This window comes from Melospiza melodia, chromosome 25 (assembly GCF_035770615.1).
Source record: "Melospiza melodia melodia isolate bMelMel2 chromosome 25, bMelMel2.pri, whole genome shotgun sequence".
Classification (NCBI taxonomy): Eukaryota; Metazoa; Chordata; class Aves; order Passeriformes; family Passerellidae; genus Melospiza; species Melospiza melodia.
This window is the reverse complement of record NC_086218.1, coordinates 8,463,092-8,483,263: the sequence shown is the minus strand read 5'-3', so window position 1 is coordinate 8,483,263 and position 20,172 is coordinate 8,463,092. Positions and strand designations below refer to the sequence as shown.

The window sequence follows — 20,172 nt, the reverse complement described above, 5'->3', positions numbered from 1 at the left end:
CGAGGCGAGCGAGGTGCCACCTCCCCTCCCAGGAGCTGACTCGATGGTGCTTTTATCCCAAATCATCTCGCTCTGTTTGTGCTGAATAATAAGTTTTTCACCTTTAAGATATGTTCCAGAGAGTGAAGGGGGAACAGAAGAAGTGCACAGGTGTTTTGGTTTTTCATCCCAACATTCCTGCTCCTGCTTTCCCACCATAGCCCCTCTGGGGATTCCCTCCCAAATTTGAACCAGGACAGGGGCACAGGGAGGTGACACAGGCCCACAGCATGGGAGGGGACACAGTGGAGTTGATTCTCTGTGCTTTTATCCCCAGTTTTCTCGTTCTGTTTGTGCTGAATAATAAGTTTTTCACCTTTAAAAGTGTTCCAGAGAGTGAAGTGGGGGACAGAAGAAGTGCACAGGTGTTTTGGTTTTTCATCCCAACATTCCTGCTCCTGCTTTCCCACTGTAGCCCCTCTGGGGATTCTCTCCCAGATTTGCTCTGAACCACGACACTCTAAGGGGCACAGGGAGGTGACACAGGCCCACAGCATGGGAGGGGACACAGTGTCCCCCTCTCTGTGGAGTTGATTCTCTATGCTTTTATCCCCAGTTGTCTCGTTCTGTTTGTGCTGGATAATAAGTTTTGCACCTTTAAGACATGTTCCAGAAAGTGAAGAGGGGAGAAAAGAAGTGCACAGGTTTGGGGGTTTTATCCCTCCACATTCCTGCTCCTGCTTTCCCACCCTTTGGGGATTCCCTCCCAAATTTGCTCTGAACCACGACACTCTAAGGGGCACAGGGAGGTGACACAGGCCCACAGCATGGGAGGGGACACAGTGTCCCCCTCTCTGTGGAGTTGATTCTCTATGCTTTTATCCCCAGTTGTCTCGTTCTGTTTGTGCTGAATAATAAGTTTTTCACCTTTAAGACATGTTCCAGAGAGTGAAGTGGGGGACAGAAGAAGTGCACAGGTGTTTTGGTTTTCTGTCCCAACATTCCTGCTCCTGCTTTCCCACTGTAGCCCCTCTGGGGATTCCCTCCCAAATTTGCTCTGAACCACGACACTCTAAGGGGCACGGGGAGGTGACACAGGCCCACAGCATGGGAGGGGACACAGTGTCCCCCTCTCTGTGGAGTTGATTCTCTATGCTTTTATCCCCAGTTGTCTCGTTCTGTTTGTGCTGAATAATAAGTTTTTCACCTTTAAGAGTGTTCCAGAAAGTGAAGAGAGGAGAAAAGAAGTGCACAGGTTTGGGGGTTTTTTCCCTCCACATTCCTGCTCCTGCTTGCCCACCGTAGCCCCTTTGGGGATTCCCTCACAAATTTGAATCAGGAAGGGGCACGGGGAGGTGCCACAGGCCCACAGCATGGGAGGGGACACGCTGACCCCCTCTCTGTGCTGTTTGCCTCCCATTCCTGTCAGCTGGCCAGCTACCCACACATTGCTGCACCCCGTCCCCTTCCATTCAACCCTTCCCCCGGGCTCCTGCGCCCAAAAGTCACGAGGTTGGGCCCAAAATAGCAAGTTCTGGAGTGATGGGGGAAGCCAGCCGTGCTGCTGGCATCTTCCTGGGAGGAGACAGGCCAGGAGACACGGGGACTGCCATGGGGAACTGCCATGGGGAAACGCAACAGGGAACTGACAGCCTGCATTGTCCCCGTGTCCCCTGAGGGGAACACAGAGTCCTGGCCTGGGGCAAGGCCGAGCTGGAGCTCCGTGGGGGCTCTGCACAGCCCCCAGGGGACAATGCAGATCTTGTGGGGTCCTTACAGACCCATATGGGGTCTATCACAGCCCCAGAGACACTGCGCAGCCCTCTGAGGACAATGCAGGTGTTATGGGGTCCTTACAGACCCATATGGGGTCATCACAGCCCCCAGGGACATTGCACAGCCCCCAGGGGACAATGCAGATCTTGTGGGGTCCTTACAGACCCATATGGGGTCTCTGCACAGCTCTTAAAGGATAATATTGGCATTGTGGGTTCCTTACAGGCCCACACGGGGTCTCTGCAGAGCCCCAGGGACACTGCACAGCCCTGTAAGGACAATGCAGACATGATGGGTCCCTTACAGAGCCCCCAGGGACACTGCACAGCCCTCTAAGGACAATGCAGATGCCATGGGTCCCTTACAGAGCCCCCAGGGACACTGCAGAGCCCTCTAAGGACAATGCAGATGCCATGGGTCCCTTACAGAGCCCCCTTACAGAGCCCCCAGGGACACTGCAGAGCCCTGTAAGGCCAGCACTGACATTTTGGGTTCCTCACAGAGCCCCTTGGGACCCAGGCCCTCCCCACAGGCTCCTGGCACTCGCTGGTGTGGACCTTGCACAAGCCCACGGGGACCTTTGCACATCCCCGTGGGGCCACGTGCAGCCCGTGGGGGCCTTGCCCAGCCCACGGGGACCTCGGGCACTTTGCAGAGGAGCCTGTGGTGGATCTCCAGCCCCGCTGCAGCCAAAGCAGGGACTCGAGGTCAGGTTTGTCCCTCCCCTCCTGGTGTCCCACGGATCTGAGCCCGGAGAGGGTGGCTCGGAGGAGGGAACTGGGGTCCCACAGCAGGGCCGTGGCCACGCTGGGGGCTCTCAGAGTCACTCAGGGCAGGCAGGAGCACCAGGTTTGAGGACCACCAGAATTTCTGAGGGGGGAAATCCAGCCCAGGAAGCCTTGGAGCAACCACTGTGATGGGGCAGGGCTGGGAGTGACTGCAGCGCCTGGCAAGGCACCAGGGTTGGCCAGGCAGGGCACCAGGGCTGCTGGGGGCCCCAGGGCAGCCCCTCCAGGCCCCTGCGTGCCCGGGGAGATTAAGGTCAAGCCACCCTGCTAATCCCAAAGGAGGGGCTGAGGCGTGAGCCTGTGCCCAGTGCCACCCGCCAGGGCTGCACCCCAACGTGCTGCAGGGCACAGAACCCCCCCGGGCACCCTGGGGGTGTCCAGCACCCCGAGGGGCTGCGGCTCAGCCCTGGGGAGTGCCCAGCTCCTGCCAGGCTGCCAGTGCTGCCGGGCACGGGGCACAAACTCCTTCCAGATCCCTGCCCGGGGCGCCAGCCTCCCAAAGCTGGCAGCTGCAGGGGCACTGGGCTCTGCCCTGCAGCCCTGGCAGGGAAGGCTGGAGGGGTTTGGGGTGCAGATGCTGCACCCCAGCTGATGCAGGGCAATGCTGGAGGGTTTGGGGTGCTGCTGCTGCACCCAAAACCTGGTAGGGCAATGCTGCAGGGTTTTGGGGTGCAGATGCTGCTCTCCAGGCAATGCTGCAGGCTGGAGGTTTTGGGGTGCTGATACTTCCCTGCACCCCAGCCCTGGCAGGGCAGTGCTGGAAGGTTTTGGGGTGCTGATACTGCTGATACTGCACCCAAAACCTGGCAGGGCAATGCTGGAGGGGTTTGGGGTGTTGATGCTGCTCCCCAGCCCTGGCAGGGCAATGCTGGAGGGTTTTGGGGTGCTGATACTGCACCCAAAACCTGGTAGGGAAATGCTGGTGCGTTTTGGGGTGCTGATGATGATCTCCAGCCCTGGCAGGGAATGCTGGAGGATCTTGGGGTGCAGATGCTGCACCCCAACTGATGCAGGGCAATGCTGGAGGGTTTTGGGGTGCTGATATTGCACCCAAAACCTGACAGGGTAATGCTGGAGGGTTTTGGGGTGCTGCTGTTGCTCCCCAGGCAATGCTGCAGGCTGGAAGGTTTTGGGGTGCTGCTGCTGCACCCCAGGTGATGCAGGGCAATGCTGGAGGATTTTGGGGTGCTGCTGCTGCACCCCAGGCAATGCTGCAGGCTGGAAGGTTTTGGGGTGCTGATACTGCACCCCAGCTGATGCAGGGCAATGCTGCAGGCTGGAGGTTTTGGGGTGCTGCTGTTGCTCCCCAGGCAATGCTGCAGGCTGGAGGGTTTTGGGGTGCTGCTGCTGCACCCCAGCCCTGGCAGGGCAATGCTGGAGGGTTTTGGGGTGCTGATGTCGGGCAGGGCAGGTGGGTGGCTGCAGAGGGGGGAAGTGGTGCTTTGGGATCCTGTTTTGGGGTTCTCACTCAGCTGGGAAGGGGAAGGGAGAAAGTCCCACAGCGAGGCCTGCAGGCCCCAGCCAGGCCGGGCTCCCTGCAGGGGAAATTCCGAGGGGGAAATGCCACAGGGCACAATTTGTGGGTGCTGGGGGCAGGGGGGGGCACACACAGACAGCCTGGTGACACAGCTGCACCCCAAAGTGCTCCAGGGACCCCCAAATCCACAACGTGGGAAGCCAGAGCCAGCAGCACTCAGCTGGCAGGGCTGGGACAGGAATGGGGTGCAGGGATGGGGTCTGGGGGTCTGGGGGTGCAGGGACAGGGTTTGGGGGTACACGGGTGGGGTGTGGGTCTGGGGGTGCAGGGATGGGTTGTGGGTCTGGGGTGCAGGGATGGGGTGCAGGGATGGGGTCTGGGGGTGCAGGGATGGGGTGCAGGGATGGGTTGTGGGTCTGGGGGTGCAGGGATGGGGTCTGGGGGTGCAGGATGCAGGAACGGGGCTTGGGGGTGCAGGGATGGGGTGTGGGTGTTGGGGTGCAGATATAGGATGTGAGTTTGGGGGTACAGATATGGGGTGCACGGGTGGGGTGTGGGTCTGGGGGTGCAGGGATGGGTTGTGGGTCTGGGGTGCAGGGATGGGGTGCAGGGATGGGTTGTGGATCTGGGGGTGCAGGGATGGGGTGTAGGGATGGGGTCTGGGGGTGCAGGGATGGGGTGCAGGGATGGGTTGTGGGTCTGGGGGTGCAGGGATGGGGTCTGGGGGTGCAGGGATGGGGTGCAGGGATGGGTTGTGGGTTTGGGGGTGCAGGGATGGGGTCTGGGGGTGCAGGATGCAGGAACGGGGCTTGGGGGTGCAGGGATGGGGTGTGGGTGTTGGGGTGCAGATATAGGATGTGAGTTTGGGGGTACAGATATGGGGTGCCGGGATGGGGTGCAGGGATGGGGTCTGGGGGTCTGGGGGTGCAGATATGGGGTGCCGGGATGGGGTGTGGGGATGTGATGCAGGGACAGGGGGATGCGGATCTGGGCTGCGGGATGGGGGGATAGGCTCTGGCTCTGGGGGTGCTGAGATGGGGGTGCGGGGACTCCTTGCCGACAGCAGAGAGCACAGCTGGGGTGAAAGGCCCCGGTGCTGTTGTGGGGGCACAGGAACGTGTCAGGAGAGGGTGTCACCCACACCATGGGGGCACAGGGCTGTCCCTGCCCCTCCTGGGGCTGCGGGCTCGGTGCTGTGCGGGGTGAGGGGGGGAGGCAGAGCCCCCTCCATGCCCCAGCGCGGGGGCGGTTTGGGCTCCGCAGCCCCGAGTCCGTCAGTCCGTCCGGGTCTGTCTGTCCGTCTGTCCGTCTGTCTGTCGGTGCGGGGGGAGCCGCGGTACGGCCGTAGCCATGGCGACGTGAGCCGGATGCGGGGCCGGGGGATGCCGCTCCCGCCCGCCCGCCGCAGGTCGGTACCGCCGCTCCGCCACCGGGGCCGGGGGGCGCCCGGGGGGCCCCGGGGGCTCTGGGGAGGCTCCGCGGGGCCGGGAGGTGGAGGGGGGAAAGGGGGAGATCGCCATAGCGGGGTTGGGCTTGGGGGACCCCCAGCGCTGATGCTGAAAGCGGCAACAAAGAGGATGAGGATGAGGATGGGGATGGGGATGGGGATGGGGATGGGGATGAGGATGAGGATGAGGATGAGGATGAGGATGAGGATGAGGATGAGGATGAGGATGAGGATGAGGATGAGGATGGGGATGGGGATGAGGATGGGGATGAGGATGAGGACGAGATGCCAGCCCTGGGGAGACCGCCGGTACCCCCCGCACCCTCTGCCCTTCACATTCCTCCCAAACCTCCCTCTCCCCCGTGTCCTGTGCACCCCTCCACGCCTCCTGCACCCCTCAGCTCCCCCCTGTGCATCCTCCTCTCCCTTTCCTGCACCCCCCAGCTCTCCCCACCCCTTGCTATGGAGCAACCCCACGGGCACAATCAGCTCCCTTTTTCTCTCCCAAATTCCTCCCCTTCATCCTCCCGTGCCCTTAGCCCACCCCCTCCTGCCTTGCCTTCCATCTCCCACACATCTGGATCTCGGGGCTTCCCCCACACATCTGGATCTCGGGGCTCCCCCCACACATCTGGATCTCGGGGCTTCCCCCTCACATCTGGATCTCGGGGCTTTCCCCTCACATCTGGATCTCGGGGCCTCCCCCAGGCCCAGCTGCCCCAGCCCCTCGTGGGTGTTGGGATCATTCCTGCGCCCCCCACACCACAGGGATGCTCCTGGGAGCTGGCATGGGCAGGGAATTGCAGCCCGGCTGCAGAGAAGGGGCAAACTGTTGGGAATTGAGGCAGGGGGATGTCTGAGCAGCTGGCACATCAGCGCCACCAGCTCCACGGCTGCCCTGCACCCATCACTGCCCACCTCAGTGACCACCAGGGCTGGGCCTGGCTCCATCCTGTGCCTCTGTGCTCACTGACAGCACAACGCTCCCTGTCTTAGAGGGAATCCTCCAGGAGGAGATGCCAGCAGGAGCAGGACCCATGAAACCACAGCTGTGCTCAGCCTGAAAGCACCAGGGGGAACTGAACCATCCTAGTGTTGAGAGACCCTTGGTCTCCCTCCCATGTGCCAAATCCTACAGAGAGGGGCTGGAAATTACATTCCCAACCCTGTCTTAGAGGGAATCCTCCAGGAGCAGATCCAAGCAGGAGCAGGACCCATGAAACCACAGCTGTGCTCAGCCTGAAAGCACCAGGGGGAAAATGAAGCACCGCAGTGATGAGGGACCCTTGGTCTCCCTCCCATGTGCCAAATCCTATAGAAGGAGGCTGGAAATTACATCCCCAGATGTAATCACACCCCAAATTACACCCCCGTGACCAGGGGCCCCCAAAAAAAGAGAAGAGACAAGGCTGAGAGGGGATTCCAGCTTCCCACCTCACATCCTGCCCCAGCCCTGCCTCGCATTGGGTAACACCGGCGGTTTCCTCAGCCCCACCACAGCCCCAAATCAAATCTCCAGCCTCTCTGAGGAGCCAAATCAAATCTCCAGCCTCTCTGAGGAGCCTCTGCTCCCGTTTCCACCCCCCCCCCCCCTCCCTCCACGGCCTCGGTGGCTGCAGCCCAGGGCAGAACAATGGGGCCGGTCCGAGGCTCCGTGCGGCCCCGTCCCCCTGCAGCCCCTGCCAAGTGGGAAATCCGGGGCAGAGTAACCTACTTTCAGCCTTCTGTGCTCACAAGGAGCTTCTGTCCCAGCCAAGCAAGGTGCTGAGCACAGCTCTGCCCTGCCGGGGCTCCCCTGGGCCGCTCTGGCCATGGCAGAGGCAGGTAAGGAGGTCCCAGCAGGGCAGGATGCTCCTCAGGGATGTTGGGGTGCCTCGGGGATGGTGAGCAACTCCAGGGCTTGGGTTTTGGGGGGGCCTACAGCCAGCCCAGAGCAGCCTGGGCTTGAGGATGGAATGTCCAGGGGAACATGGGTTTGGGGAACAGCTGTGGGAGATTTGTGGGGCTGCCCCGTGGGGCTGTTTGTGGGTGCTCTGTGGGGCTGTTTTGGGGTGCTCCATGGGGCTGTTTGGGGTGCCCCATGGGGCTGTTTTGGGGTGCCCCATGGGGCTGTTTGTGGGTGCTCCATGGAGCTGTTCAGGGGTGCCCCATAGGGCTTTTTTGGGGTGCAAGTTTTCTGGGTGATGCCTGTCCCCATGGGGCTGTTTTGGAGGTTCCCCATGGGGCTGTTTTGGGGTGCTCCATGGGGGACTGTTTTGGGGTGCCCCATGGGACTGTTTTGGGGTGCAGGTTTTCTGGGTGATGCCTGTCCCCATGGGGCTGTTTTGGAGGTTCCCCATGGGGCTGTTTTGGGGTGCTCCATGGGGGACTGTTTTGGGGTGCCCCATGGGGCTGTTTGGGGTGCAGGTTTTCTGGGTGATGCCTGTCCCCATGGGGCTGTTTGTGGGTGCTCCATGGAGCTGTTCTGGGGTGCCCCGTGTGACTGTTTGTGGGTGCTCCATGGGGCTGTTTGTGGGTGCTCCATGGGGCTGTTTTGGGGTGCTCCATGGGGCTGTTTGTGGGTGCTCCCTGGGGCTGTTTGTGGGTGCTCCATGGAGCTGTTCTGGGGTGCCCCATGGGGCTGTTTTGGGGAGCACTGCTCCCCCCTGGAGGTGTGTTTTTCTGGGTGATGCCTGTCCCCATGGAGCTGTTTTGGGGTGCTCCATGGGGCTGTTTTGGAGTGCCCCGTGTGGCTGTTTGTGGGTGCTCCATGGAGCTGTTCGGGGGTGCCCCATGGGGCTGTTTGTGGGTGCTCCATGGGGCTGTTTTGGGGTGCAGGTTTTCTGGGTGATGCCTGTCCCCATGAGGCTGTTTTGGGGGTACCCCATGGGGCTGTTTGTGGGTGCTCCCTGGGGCTGTTTGTGGGTGCTCCATGGAGCTGTTTTGGGGTGCCCCATGGGGCTGTTTTGGGGAGCACTGCTCCCCCCTGGAGGTCTGTTTTTCTGGGTGATGCCTGTCCCCATGAGACTGTTTTGGGGTGCAGGTTTTCTGGGTGATGCTTAATCCCATGGGACTGTTTGGGGGATGATGCTCAGGCCCGCTGTTGGCCCGCACAATCCACAGGAAAAATGCCATTTATTTTCCTCACCCCAAAGCCTTCCCCAGCGAGCAAAGCCTGGCACCTGGGCACACCCTTTGTCCCCCCACTTTGCCACCCCGGGGGCACCCAGCTGCAGGAGCAGCGCTCCCCATTTCCCATCCCGGCTCCCATCCCGGCCGCCTCCGCCAGGCTCCGCTGCTCTCCCCGCAGGGATGCGAGGCAGGAGAGGCGGGCTCAGGCACCCACTGCCCCAACCTGCCGGGGCTCGTCCTCTTCCAGCAGGACTTTCAGGTTCCCGGAGCCACGCGGGGCTGGGCTGGGCTGGGCCGGGCTGGGAGCTCGGAGCGAGCCGGGCATGGAGCCGCGGGACACGCGTGGCCGCGGCCCCCGGGGCTCGGGCACCTGCCCGGGGCTCCCGTGCCAGGGCTGCAGGTGAGAGGCTCCGTCCTGGGCTGCCAGAGAGGTAATGCTGCTCGCTGGGCACGCGGTGGCCATGGGCGAAGGGGTTTGGGCACCAATGGCTTCTGCAGATGTGGCTCTGTCCCCAGTGCTGCAGGAAGGGGTTCCCGTGCGTGTTCCCCACCGTTTTGTGGGTGTTGTGGTCACTGATGGAGCCAGGCAGAGGAATTCCTGGTGGGGATGGGCTGCTGAGGCTCTGGGGGCAAAGGCAGGAGCCTCTGGATGCCTGTGTGCTGGGGTCCCGTGCAGGAGGCCCAGAGGGTGAGGGGACATCTCTGAATGTGCCAGAGATTGTGGTGCAGGAACCCAGAAGGTGAGGGGACATCTCTGACTGTGACAGAGATGTTGGTGAGGAGCCCCAAAGGGTGAGGGGAAATCTCTGAATATGCCAGAGATTTTGGTGTAGGAGGCCCAGAGGGTGAGGGGACATCCTGAGTATACCAGAGATATTGGTGCAGGAGACTCAGAGGGTGAGGGGACATCTCTGTACCAGAGATTGTGGTGCAGGAGCTGCACATGGTGAGGGGACATCTCTGACTGTGAGAGATTTTGGTGCAGGAGCCCCAGAAGGTGACAGCATGTCTCTGACTGTGGCAGAGATGGTGGTGCAGGAGCCTCAGAGGGTGAGGGGACATCCTGGCTGTACCAGAGATTGTGGTGCAGGAGCTGCACATGGTGAGGGGACATCTCTGACTGTGAGAGATTTTGGTGCAGGAGCCCCAGAAGGTGATGGGACATCCTGACTGTGCCCAAAATTTGGTAGAGCAGCCCCAGAAGGTGACAGCATGTCTCTGACTGTGCCAGAGATTGTGGTGCAGGAGCCCCAGAGGGTAAGGGGACATCTCGACTGTGACAGAGATTTTGGTGCTGGAACTCAGAGGGCGAGGGGACATCTCTGTGCCAGAGATTTTGGTGAGGAACCCCAGTGGGTAAAGGAACATCTCTGTGCTAGAGATTGTGGTTCTGGAGCCCCACATGGAGAGGGGACATCCTGACTGTGCCAGAGATGTTGGTACAAGAGCCCAGAGGGTAAGGGGACATTTCTGACTGTGCCAAAATTTCGGTAGAGCAGCCCCAGAAGGTGACAGCACGTCTCTGACTGTTCCAGAGATGGTGGTGCTGGAATCCACATGGCGAGGGGACATCTCTGTGCCAGAGATTTTGATGAGGAGCCCGGAGGGTGAGGGGACATCTCTGACTGTGCCAGAGATGGTGGTGCTGGAGCCCCACATGGCGAGGGGACATCTCTGTGCCAGAGATGTTGGTGCTGGAATCCAGAGGGTGAGGGGACATGCTGACCGTGCCAAGATGTTGGTGAGGAGCCCAGAGACTCCTCTGGGTGCCGGCATGGCAGTGGGAAGTTGGTGCCCAAACTGGGGGGGCCCCGTGGGGACTCGAGGCGCTGCAGACACCCCCTTCCCCCTCCCTCTCCCGGGTACCGCTTCCCCCCTCGGGTTTCCGCCGGGGGCGGTGACACGCAGCCAGCCCGGCAGCAGCGTGTGACCCTCTCCCCTCCCTGCCCGCAGGGATGCTGGTGGGACCCTCGTGGGGCGCAGCCCTGCCGCCCCCAGCCATGCCCGCCGCCCTCCGCCTGCTCTGCGGGGTGGTGGTGCCCGCTGCCCTGCTCTGCTCTGCCCAGCCCCTGCCCCGCCTCGCCTTCCCCAGCGGTGAGTACGGCCTGGGAGAGGTGGGGAGGGGGGTGCACGGCTGGGGAGGGGGGTGCACAGCTGGGGAGGGGGGTGCACAGCTGGGGAGGGGGGCGCACAGCTGGGGAGGGGGTACACAGATGTGGAGGGGGTACACAGCTGGGGAGGGGGTACACAGCTGGGGAGAGGGATACAGAGCTGGGGAGGGGGTACATAGCTGGGGAGAGGGGTGCACAGATGTGGAGGGGGTACACAGCTGGGGAGGGGGGGTACATAGCTGCGGAGGGGGTACACAGCTGGGGAGGGGGTACACAGCTGGGGAGGGGGTACACAGCTGGGGAGGGGGGGTACATAGCTGGGGAGAGAGTACACAGCTGGGGAGAGGGATACAGAGCTGGGGAGGGTGGTACATAGCTGGGGAGGGGGGTACAGAGCTGGGGAGGGGGTACACAGCCTCTGCCTGGGTCAGGGTCCATCCCCAGGGCAGAGCGTCCAGCATCAGGAACCTTGGGGTGCCCCCCAGCATAGCCCCCCCTGCCCCATCAGTGACCCCCAGAGGGTTGGGGACAGCACCAGTGGCTGCAGGCGGTGTTGGGGGGGATGAGACAATCATTTACTGGCACCCCAGCACTCGATGGGCCGGATCCTCCAGGGATTTTGTCACCCAGCTGGCACCCAGGGTGTGCTCAGGGTCACCCTGGGGGGGATGAGAAGCTGCCTCTGGAAGGGACAGGGCACGGCATGGGGGCAAAGCAGGGGACTGGGGGGCTGGGATGTCCCAGTCGGGCTGCAGGAAGGTCTCTGCCCCACGGCAGGGTCGTGCCTTTCCAGCCCTGACTGCGCTGTCACTTCCCTTTCCCCGAGCAGCCATGCCCAAAATTGCAAAAATCCCCCAGTTTCGGTGCCTGCTGGGGATGAATGAGAATCTGCAATGTCTGCCTGTGCCCAAGAGCACCCTGGGGACTGGCGACACCCACAGTCTGACACTTTGGGGTTTGTAACCCCTCCAGGGTGGCACCCTGGGGCAGTGCATCCCCCAGACAGATGCCCCAAAGCATCACAGGCACAGCTTGGGGGGGAAATGCACCCCATTTCTGGGGATCTGCAGCTTGGGGATGTCCAGCTCTTGCAGCAGGAGCTGGAGGGGACAGTGGGAAGTGGGGAGCCGGAGGGTGAAGGTGATATGAAATCTGAAGGGGAAGAGCTGCAGCCCATTTCCTGTGTGAGATTAAACAGAGCTGCTGTGCTGGCAGCTGCTGCCACATCCGCACACGGAGGGTGGTGGGGGGGCTGTGTGTGTGTGACCCCCGGGCTCCCCTCACCCCCTCTGCTCCTGCCAGGGGACCCCCGGCGGACCCTCACCCACTTCAGCCAGGACAACGTGTCCCACTACGACATCTTCCTGCTGGATGAGAGCGAGGAGCAGCTCTACGTGGGGGCACGCGACTGGCTGCTGGCCCTCGCCGTTGGCACCCCTGGCAGCATCCGTGCCAAGGCCTCGGTGAGCAGCACCACTTCTGGGGAGGTGGGAGAGGGAGGTGCCTCTGCTGTGTTTCAGTTTTCCCGTGGGGTTGGGCTCGACAGCCCAGGAACATCTTTGTTTCCTTTGTAGATAAGGTGGGGACCCACAGATGAGAAAATATCTGAATGCGTTTTTAAGAAGAAGAGCGAAGAGGTGAGCTGGCCCTGTGGGGGGCTCAGGGGTCCCACAAAGCTATGGGGGTGCTCAGCACCCAACTCTTTCCCCTTCAGACTGAGTGCTTCAACTTCATCCGAGTCCTGGTGGCCCTGAACCAGACCCACCTCTACGCCTGTGGCACCTACGCCTTCAGCCCTGCGTGCACCTACATCGTGAGTGTCCTCCCCAGGGCAGCATTCTGGGGCTCTCTGGGCAGCTTGTGGGGTTGTGTTTTGTCAGGACCTACAAAATACAGTCCAGAAGTGAGCCCAGGATGGGGGTGCTGGGTGTCCCCCCTCAAGGGACATCTTCGTGTGCCATCTGCTAAAGGAGCCCTTGGTGATTCTTGTTCAGCTGCCAGCAACTCTTCCTCTGGCAGGGAAACCCCAATTTTGGGTCCCCTCAGGTGACTCCAGGCTCTCTGTCCCTGCCTCAGTCTCCTCCATGCTGAGCACGTGGTGGGGACTGCCACTCCCCCAAAATGACAATGAGGGAAGGTGACAGGAGCCGGGTACCCCCAGCATCCTCTGTCATCAGCCCCTGCCATCATCCCTGCACCCACCTTGAAGACACGGGCCACCCTATGTCTGCAAGTTATTCCACACTCACTCCCTGCAGATTTGGGGTTGTTTTTGTGGGATCTCAGCACCTCAGGACTGAGGTGCAGAGTGGCCGAGACCACCCTTGGGGGGCTCGGGAGTCCTGGAATGTTGCCAGAAGTGTCTGGTGGCTGCACTTTGATCCTACACAGGAGACGGCACCTGTATGAGGATGGGAGGATTTCACTGGGTGAATGGTGAAGGGATAAGTTAATTAGAGTGTGAGACACAGGGTTTAGGATTTCTGTACAGGGGGGTCTAAAGAAGTAAGATGGAGGAATTGGGGCGTGTCCTGTTCTTCTTCTTCTTCTTCTTCTTGGCCTTCATCTTCTGTGGTGGTGGTGGCACTTTGGGATTGGTTATTACTAGAAGTGCACCGGTTAATAAGGGAAGAAGGTATTGGGGAAAAATTATAAATATTGTACACGTAACTTCGGGTATAAAGATAAGTGACCGCCCCGGGGGCTCGCAGTGTGCCCATGGCTGACATGCTGTGCAGACCTCTGTTGGGCTGAAAGAAAATCTTTTAGATAAACAATTAATAAACACCGAGACCGAGAAAAGATCAGAAGTCTCTCCTCGTCCTTTGAAGCGCGGGCTGTCCAAGGCCACCCTGGGCCTTTCCAGGCCACCTAAAGAGCCGAGAAACCGACAGTTTTCAGTCCTCTGGCTGATTTTTCTCCCCTTTTGCACAGCACCTGGAAAGCTTCACACTGGCCAGTGGCAGAGGACAGTCCTTCCTGGACGGGAAGGGCCAGTGCCCCTTCGATCCCCAGCACACTTACACGGCCCTGCTGGTGGGTGAGTACGGGGCCAGTGGCCTCTCAGCTGGGCTCCCACGGAGTGGAGGGCGAGGGTGGGGGGGGTCCCCACCATGGCTCAGCCCCCTCTGTGTCCCTGGGCAGACGGAGAGCTCTATGCTGGCACCATGAACAACTTCCAGGGCAACGAGCCCATCATCTCCCGCTCGCTGGGCACCCGCACGCTGCTCAAGACAGACGCCTTCCTCCGCTGGCTCTCGGGTGAGCAGGTGGAAGGTGCTGCACCTGGGGAGGTGCTGCAGCCCTGCATGGCTCCAGCTTCTCACCCATCCCTACCTGCAGCCGACGCCGCCTTCGTGGCCTCCTTCAGCCTCCCTGGGGACGACAAGGTCTACTTCTTCTTCGAGGAGACAGCAGATGAGTTTGACTTCTTTGAGAAGCTCCTGGTGCCACGGGTGGCCCGTGTCTGCAAGGTGTGAGAGCAGGGAGTGGTGGTGGGCTGCAGTGGGGGCGCAGTGAGGGGGTGTCACTATAGGACACGAAAGAACGCGAGCGCACACTGCTGCTCTCAAGGTGAAGAAGAAAAAAGGGAAGTTTATTTTCTGACTTTAGCATTTATGGTTTTCTGAAAGTGACAGTGGATTGGAGGGTGACAGTGCCACCTCTCCAATGACAGTGGATTGGAGGGTGACTGTGCCACCTCTCCAATGACACTGGACAATCCAACAGTCTATCAAATTTCTCTTCCATAAAAGAGAAGCTGGTCCCGGTAGGCCATAAAAGAATGCAAAACAGTGAGTTATTTACAGACAGTGTGTGAGAAAGTTCCCTACAAGAATGTCAACATCAGAAAGCTTAGAAAATCTTAAAAAATCAGAGCGACAGTGGGGGATGATGATGATGTGACAGGAGATGATGGGACAGGGACAGTGATGGGAGACCATAATGGGGATGATAGTTGTACTGTGATAGCAATGATTTCAGGGGACAATGGCAGGGGACAAAGGGGTCATGTCACCTTGGTGATGGGCACCTTCTGCAGAGCGATGTAGGGGGGGACAAGGTGCTGCAGAAGAAGTGGACAACATTCCTGAAGGCACAGCTGGAGTGCTCCGAGCCCGGCCACTTCCCCTTCAACGTCATCCACCACGCCTTTGCTCTGCCCCGCCACGACGGCCGCGCTGTTTTCTACGCGGTGTTCACCTCGCAGTGGTGAGTGCCAGGGCTGTTCACTGGCACTGGTTTGTGCCCAGGGCTCTTCATCTCATAGGGGTGAGTGCCAGGGCTGTTCACCTGGCACTGGTGTGTGCCCAGGGCTCTTCATCTCATAGGGGTGAGTGCCAGGGCTGTTCACTGGCACTGGTGTGTGCCCAGGGCTCTTCATCTCATAGGGGTGAGTGCCAGGGCTGTTCACCTGGCACTGGTGAGTGCCCAGGGCTCTTCATCTCACAGAGGTGAGTGCCCAGGGCTGTTCACCTTGCAGTGCTGAGTGCCCTGGGCTGTTCACCTTGCACTGGTGAGTGCCCAGGGCTGTTCATCTCATAGTGGTGAGTGCCCAGGGCTGTTTACCTGGCACTACTGAGTGCCCAGGGATGTTCACCTTGCACTGGTGAGTGCCCACGGTGTTCACCTCACACTGGTGTGTGCCCAGGGCTGTTCACCTTGCAGTGCTGAGTGCCCAGCACTGTTCACCTCACACTGGTGTGTGCCCACGGTGTTCACCTCGCAGTGGTGAGTGCCCAGGGCTGTTCATCTCATAGGGGTGAGTGCCCAGGGCTGTTCACCTCGCAGTGGTGAGTGCCCAGGGCTGTTCACCTGGCACTGGTGAGTGCCCTGAGCTGTTCACCTGGCACTGGTGAGTGCCCAGGGCTGTGCAGGGAGCCCAGGGGCCTGTGCCCTGCTGCTGCCCACTGTCCCTCCCTGCAGGCAGGCGGGCAGGGCGGGCAGTGCCGCCGTCTGTGCCTACAGTCAGGAGGATCTGGAGAAGGTCTTCGAGGGCAAGTACAAGGAGCTGAACAAGGAGAGCTCTCGCTGGACAGTCTACAGTGGCCCTGACATGAGTCCCCGGCCTGGCAGTGTGAGTGCTGCCCCTCAGGGGTGTGCCCCCCACCAGGGGACAACGCTGGTCCCCAGGAGATGGGCTCTGTGTATCCCTGCGTGCCCGCACTTGCAGGTGGGATGGGAAAGGAGAGGGGTCCCTCTGCACCCCACTGATGCTGGCCAGGGCAGCATGGTTCTGCGGCACATCCTCCCCTCCCCGTGTCTCAGTTTCCCACCCCAGCACAGATCCTCCTCTCCCCTCCCCGTGTCTCAGTTTCCCACCCCAGCACATCCTCCCCTCCCCGTGTCTCAGTTTCCCACCCCAGCACATCCTCCCCTCCCCGTGTCTCAGTTTCCCTCCCCAGCACAAACCCCTCTCTCCCCCCACAGTGCTCCATGGGTGCCTCCTCGGACAAAGCCCTCAGCTTCATGAAGGATCATTTCCTGATGGATGGGAAGGTGTCACCCCTCCAGGGGAAGCCTCTCCTGGTGAAGTCAGATGTCACCTACACGCGCATCACAGTCCATGAGACCCACGACGTGCTGGGCACCCCGTACCGTGTCATGTTCCTGGCCACAGGTGGGGCGATATGGGGGGCACACAGGGTCACCCATCCCACCCTCCCCTTGGCTCCAAAGCCTCAGCAATGTCCCCATGCCCCACAGACGAGGGTTTCCTGCACAAGGTAGTGGAGCTTGGGGGAGTGGAGGGTGCCCACATCGTGGAGAGCATCCAGCTCTTTGCAGCGCCAGAGCCGGTGAAGAACCTGCTGCTGGCACCAGGGAAGGTAGGGCAGGTGTGAGCACCCAGACACCCAACAACCACCCAAAACCAGCATCAGGGGGAGGCTCAGCCCTGCACCTCTCCCTCCCCAGGGCATCCTCTACGTGGGCTACTCCAGAGGCGTCCTGCAGGTCCCGCTGGCCAACTGCAGCCTGCACCGGAGCTGCGCCGAGTGCGTGCTGGCACGGGACCCCTACTGCGCCTGGCACAGCCCCGGGGGCGCCTGCCTGCGTGCCCACCTGGCCACCGACAACAAGTGAGCAGCAGGGTGGGAGCCGGGAGGGCTCTGGGGGTCACTGGGGTGCTGCTGACCCCTCTGTTCTGGCTGCAGGAGTGAGTGGCTGCAGGATGTTGAGAAGGGGAGACCGGACGCCGTGTGCCACCGCGGGAGGAGCGCGGCCATGCCCCGCTCCTGGGGGGCGCCGGAGGATCCCGCTGTGCAGGGTGGAGTATGGGGGTACATGGGGGGTGGGATGGGGCTCATGGGGTGTGTTTTGTGGGGATGAACAGAACTTTACAGCTTTTGCGAAAGTTGTAAAGTCAGGATGTTTACTACAGCGCTGGATGCATGTGGGAATCATTCCCTTAAAATGACATGTGTGCTTCTGGGAATTTCAGGTCCCTTTTTATCCCCCTCTCAAATACATATGCACACGATTTCACAATATTTATTTTATAGATATTTACATTTATATTTATAAATATTCACACTATATATATATTTATAAATATTTACATTATATTTCATAAATATTTACATGTTTGTTTATACAAATTTCATGTTACTTTTGCCACTAGTTCTTCTTTATCAGAAAGAATTCCTAGGTCAGGTTGAGTTGCTCTCACAGCAGTCTCTGTCTCTCTCTATCACTTTCTGTCTCCTCCCCCCTTATCTCTGTCTTTCACTGAAGCAGTTTCTCTGAGCTTAGGTGTGATGGTGTTCACAGGGGTCTGAGGATGAGGGAAGAGATGAGGATCTGACTCCATGTATCAGAAGGCTTGATTTATTATTTTATGATATATATTACATTAAAACTATACTAAAAGAATAGAAGAAAGGATTTCATCAGAAGTCTAGCTAAGAATAGAATAGGAAAGAATGATAACAAAGGTTTGTGGCTCAGACATAGAGCCTGAGCCAGCTGACTGTGATTGGCCATTAATTAGAAACAACCACATGAGACCAATCCCAGATGCACCTGTTGCATTCTACAGCAGCAGATAACCATTGTTTACATTTTGTTCCTGAGGCCTCCCAGCTTCTCAGGAGGAAAAATCCTAAGGAAAGGATTTTTCATAACAGATGTCCATGACACTTGGGCTTTTTGCAGCTAGACTACCCAGAAAGCTACACACTTAAAGATGTACATTCTGCCTAAATCAAAATAGATTTCTACCCTAGAAAAATCTCTCCTCTGCCTCAGGTGCACCACATCACTGTGTTCTCCACACCCACAGGGCTCAGCCCCCCGCTGAATGCCGTGGTCCAGCTGCCGTGCCCTCGCCGCTCCGCCCTGGCCACCTACAGCTGGCAGCAGCCTGGCAGTGCCCAGGGGCACACGGTGCTGCAGCCTGACCACACGCTGGTGGTCATCATGCAGCAGGGAATGGCCGGCACCTACACCTGCCAGGCCACCGAGAACGGCTACACCTGGACCGTGGCTCGCTACCAGCTCAGGGACTCTGGCGGGGCCCAGCTGGGCGAGGTGGGCTCGCCGCCCCGCTCATACTGGTCCCAGTTTGTCACGGTGACGGTGCTGCTGGCCGTGACGCTGGCCGGGGCCGCCTGCCTGGCCCTCATGGCCTACCGGGACCAGCTGAGGGCTCGCAGCAAGGTGAGGGGCTGCAGCACGCCCCACAGCCCCCCGTCACGCCAGAGGGAGAAGGTGCCCCTCAACGGGGGCACGGCGGAGCCCCCGGCACCCGGAGCTGCCACCGAGGAGGAGGAGGAGGATGAAGGCTCCCAGGCGTGCTGCCTGCAGCTCGGTGGGGACGTGGATGTGGACAACAACAGGCTGCATGTGCCAGCGGGGGACACGGCGTGACAATGGCAGCGGGTCAGGGCGACCCTGGGGAGGGGGTGTGGGGAGGGGTGGCACTGTGAAAGGGTTTTTTTGGTTTTGTTTTTGTTTTATTTAATACACTTGTTTTAACCTAAGGCTCACGTTCTGGGGCTGGGGGTGGAATGGGACAGGGAGTGGCACAAGGAGAGAGGTCATGGATGTGGCACAGAGGAGAAATGTCACCGTGGGGTGGGCATGGCTGGGAACGGTGGATGCTGACACCAGGGGAAAAAAACAGGTTCCATAAAAACCTCAGTATGGGTTTTTTTATTTAATACACCTGTTTTAACCTAAGGCTCACATTCTGAGGGTGAGGGTGGAATGGGAGCAAGGGAGTGGGACAGGGAGAGAGGTCATGGATGTGGCACAGAGGAGAAATGTCACCACGGGGTGGGCATGGCTGGGAACGGTGGATGACACCAGGAAAAAAAAAAATAGGTTCCAAAAAATACCTCAGCATGGGTTTTTTTGGTTTTGTTTTATTTAATACACGTGTTTTAACCTAAGGCTCGCAGTCTGGGGCTGAGGGTGGAATGGGCCCTGGGAGCAAGGAGTGGGACAAAGGAGAGAGGTCATGCGGACATGGGGACAGGCAAAGCATGTGACACAGAGGAGAAATGTCACCGTGGGGTGGGCATGGCTGGGAATGGTGGATGCTGACACCAGGAAAAAACAACAAGTTCCACAAAAACCTCAGCACAAAACCTCCACAAAAACGGGCCAAGCTGTGCTGGATGGGCTCCCTAATCCAGCCCTGAGGGCACCCACCCTGCACTGCCACCCGCCCCTCATGGTCCCAACCCTGGGGTGCCCCCACTGTCCCTGGCTATCCCCCCACCCCATTTCCAGCGTCCTTGAGCTGCCTTTTCAAAGCCAAGCCAGCTGTACATTTTCCTGCTCTTTGCTTTTTTTATTAAAAAAAGGAAAACTCGACGCCTGACATTGCTGGGTCTGTGGAGCGGCCCCGAGGGCCTTGTGGGGTGTGCGAGGCTGGGCCTGGGGAACGTGTGGGCACACGTGGGTGTGAAGGGACACGTGTGAGTGTGCAGGGATACACATGGGGGTGCACAGACACCCATGGGTGTGCAGAGAAACTCGTGGGTGTGCGCAGACACACGTGAGTGGGCAGGGACACCTGTGGGCATCCAGGGACACGCATGGGCGTGCAGGGAGATGCGTGGGTGTGCAGGGACATGATTGGGTGTGCAGGGACACGTGTGGGTGTGCAGGGACATGATGGGGTGTGCAGGGACACATGTGGGTGTGCAGGGACATGATTGGGTGTGCAGGGACACCTGCAGGTGTGCAGGGACACATGTGGGTGTGCAGGGACATGTGTGGGTGTGCAGGGACAGCTGTAGGTGTGCAGGGACACGTGTGGGTGTGCAGGGACATGTGTGGGTGTGCAGGGACAGCTGTGGGTGTGCACAGACACACGTGGGTGTGCAGGGACACTCCTGGGTGTGCAGGGACGTGTGGGTGTGCACAGACACACGTGGGTGTGCAAGGACACCTGTGAGTGTGCACACACACATGTGGGTGTGCAGGGACACACGAGGGTGGGCAGGGACACCTGTGGGTGTGCAGGGACACGTG

The 20,172-nt window shown here is 59.8% G+C and overlaps 1 protein-coding gene across 1 annotated transcript; it reads left to right on the top strand.

Moving 5' to 3' along the window:
- The first annotated feature begins 5,318 nt into the window (after nucleotides 1–5,318).
- SEMA4A (semaphorin 4A) lies at nucleotides 5,319–19,465 on the top strand. Its single transcript, XM_063176373.1, has 15 exons — nucleotides 5,319–5,428; nucleotides 10,532–10,672; nucleotides 11,992–12,152; nucleotides 12,264–12,326; nucleotides 12,404–12,502; nucleotides 13,624–13,729; nucleotides 13,834–13,950; nucleotides 14,032–14,162; nucleotides 14,732–14,901; nucleotides 15,616–15,766; nucleotides 16,120–16,309; nucleotides 16,396–16,517; nucleotides 16,606–16,769; nucleotides 16,845–16,957; nucleotides 17,972–19,465. Exons 2-15 carry the CDS (start codon nucleotides 10,534–10,536, stop codon nucleotides 18,556–18,558), a joined length of 2,313 nt encoding a protein of 770 aa, XP_063032443.1. The 5' UTR covers nucleotides 5,319–5,428; nucleotides 10,532–10,533; the 3' UTR covers nucleotides 18,559–19,465.
- Nucleotides 19,466–20,172: the final 707 nt, after the last annotated feature.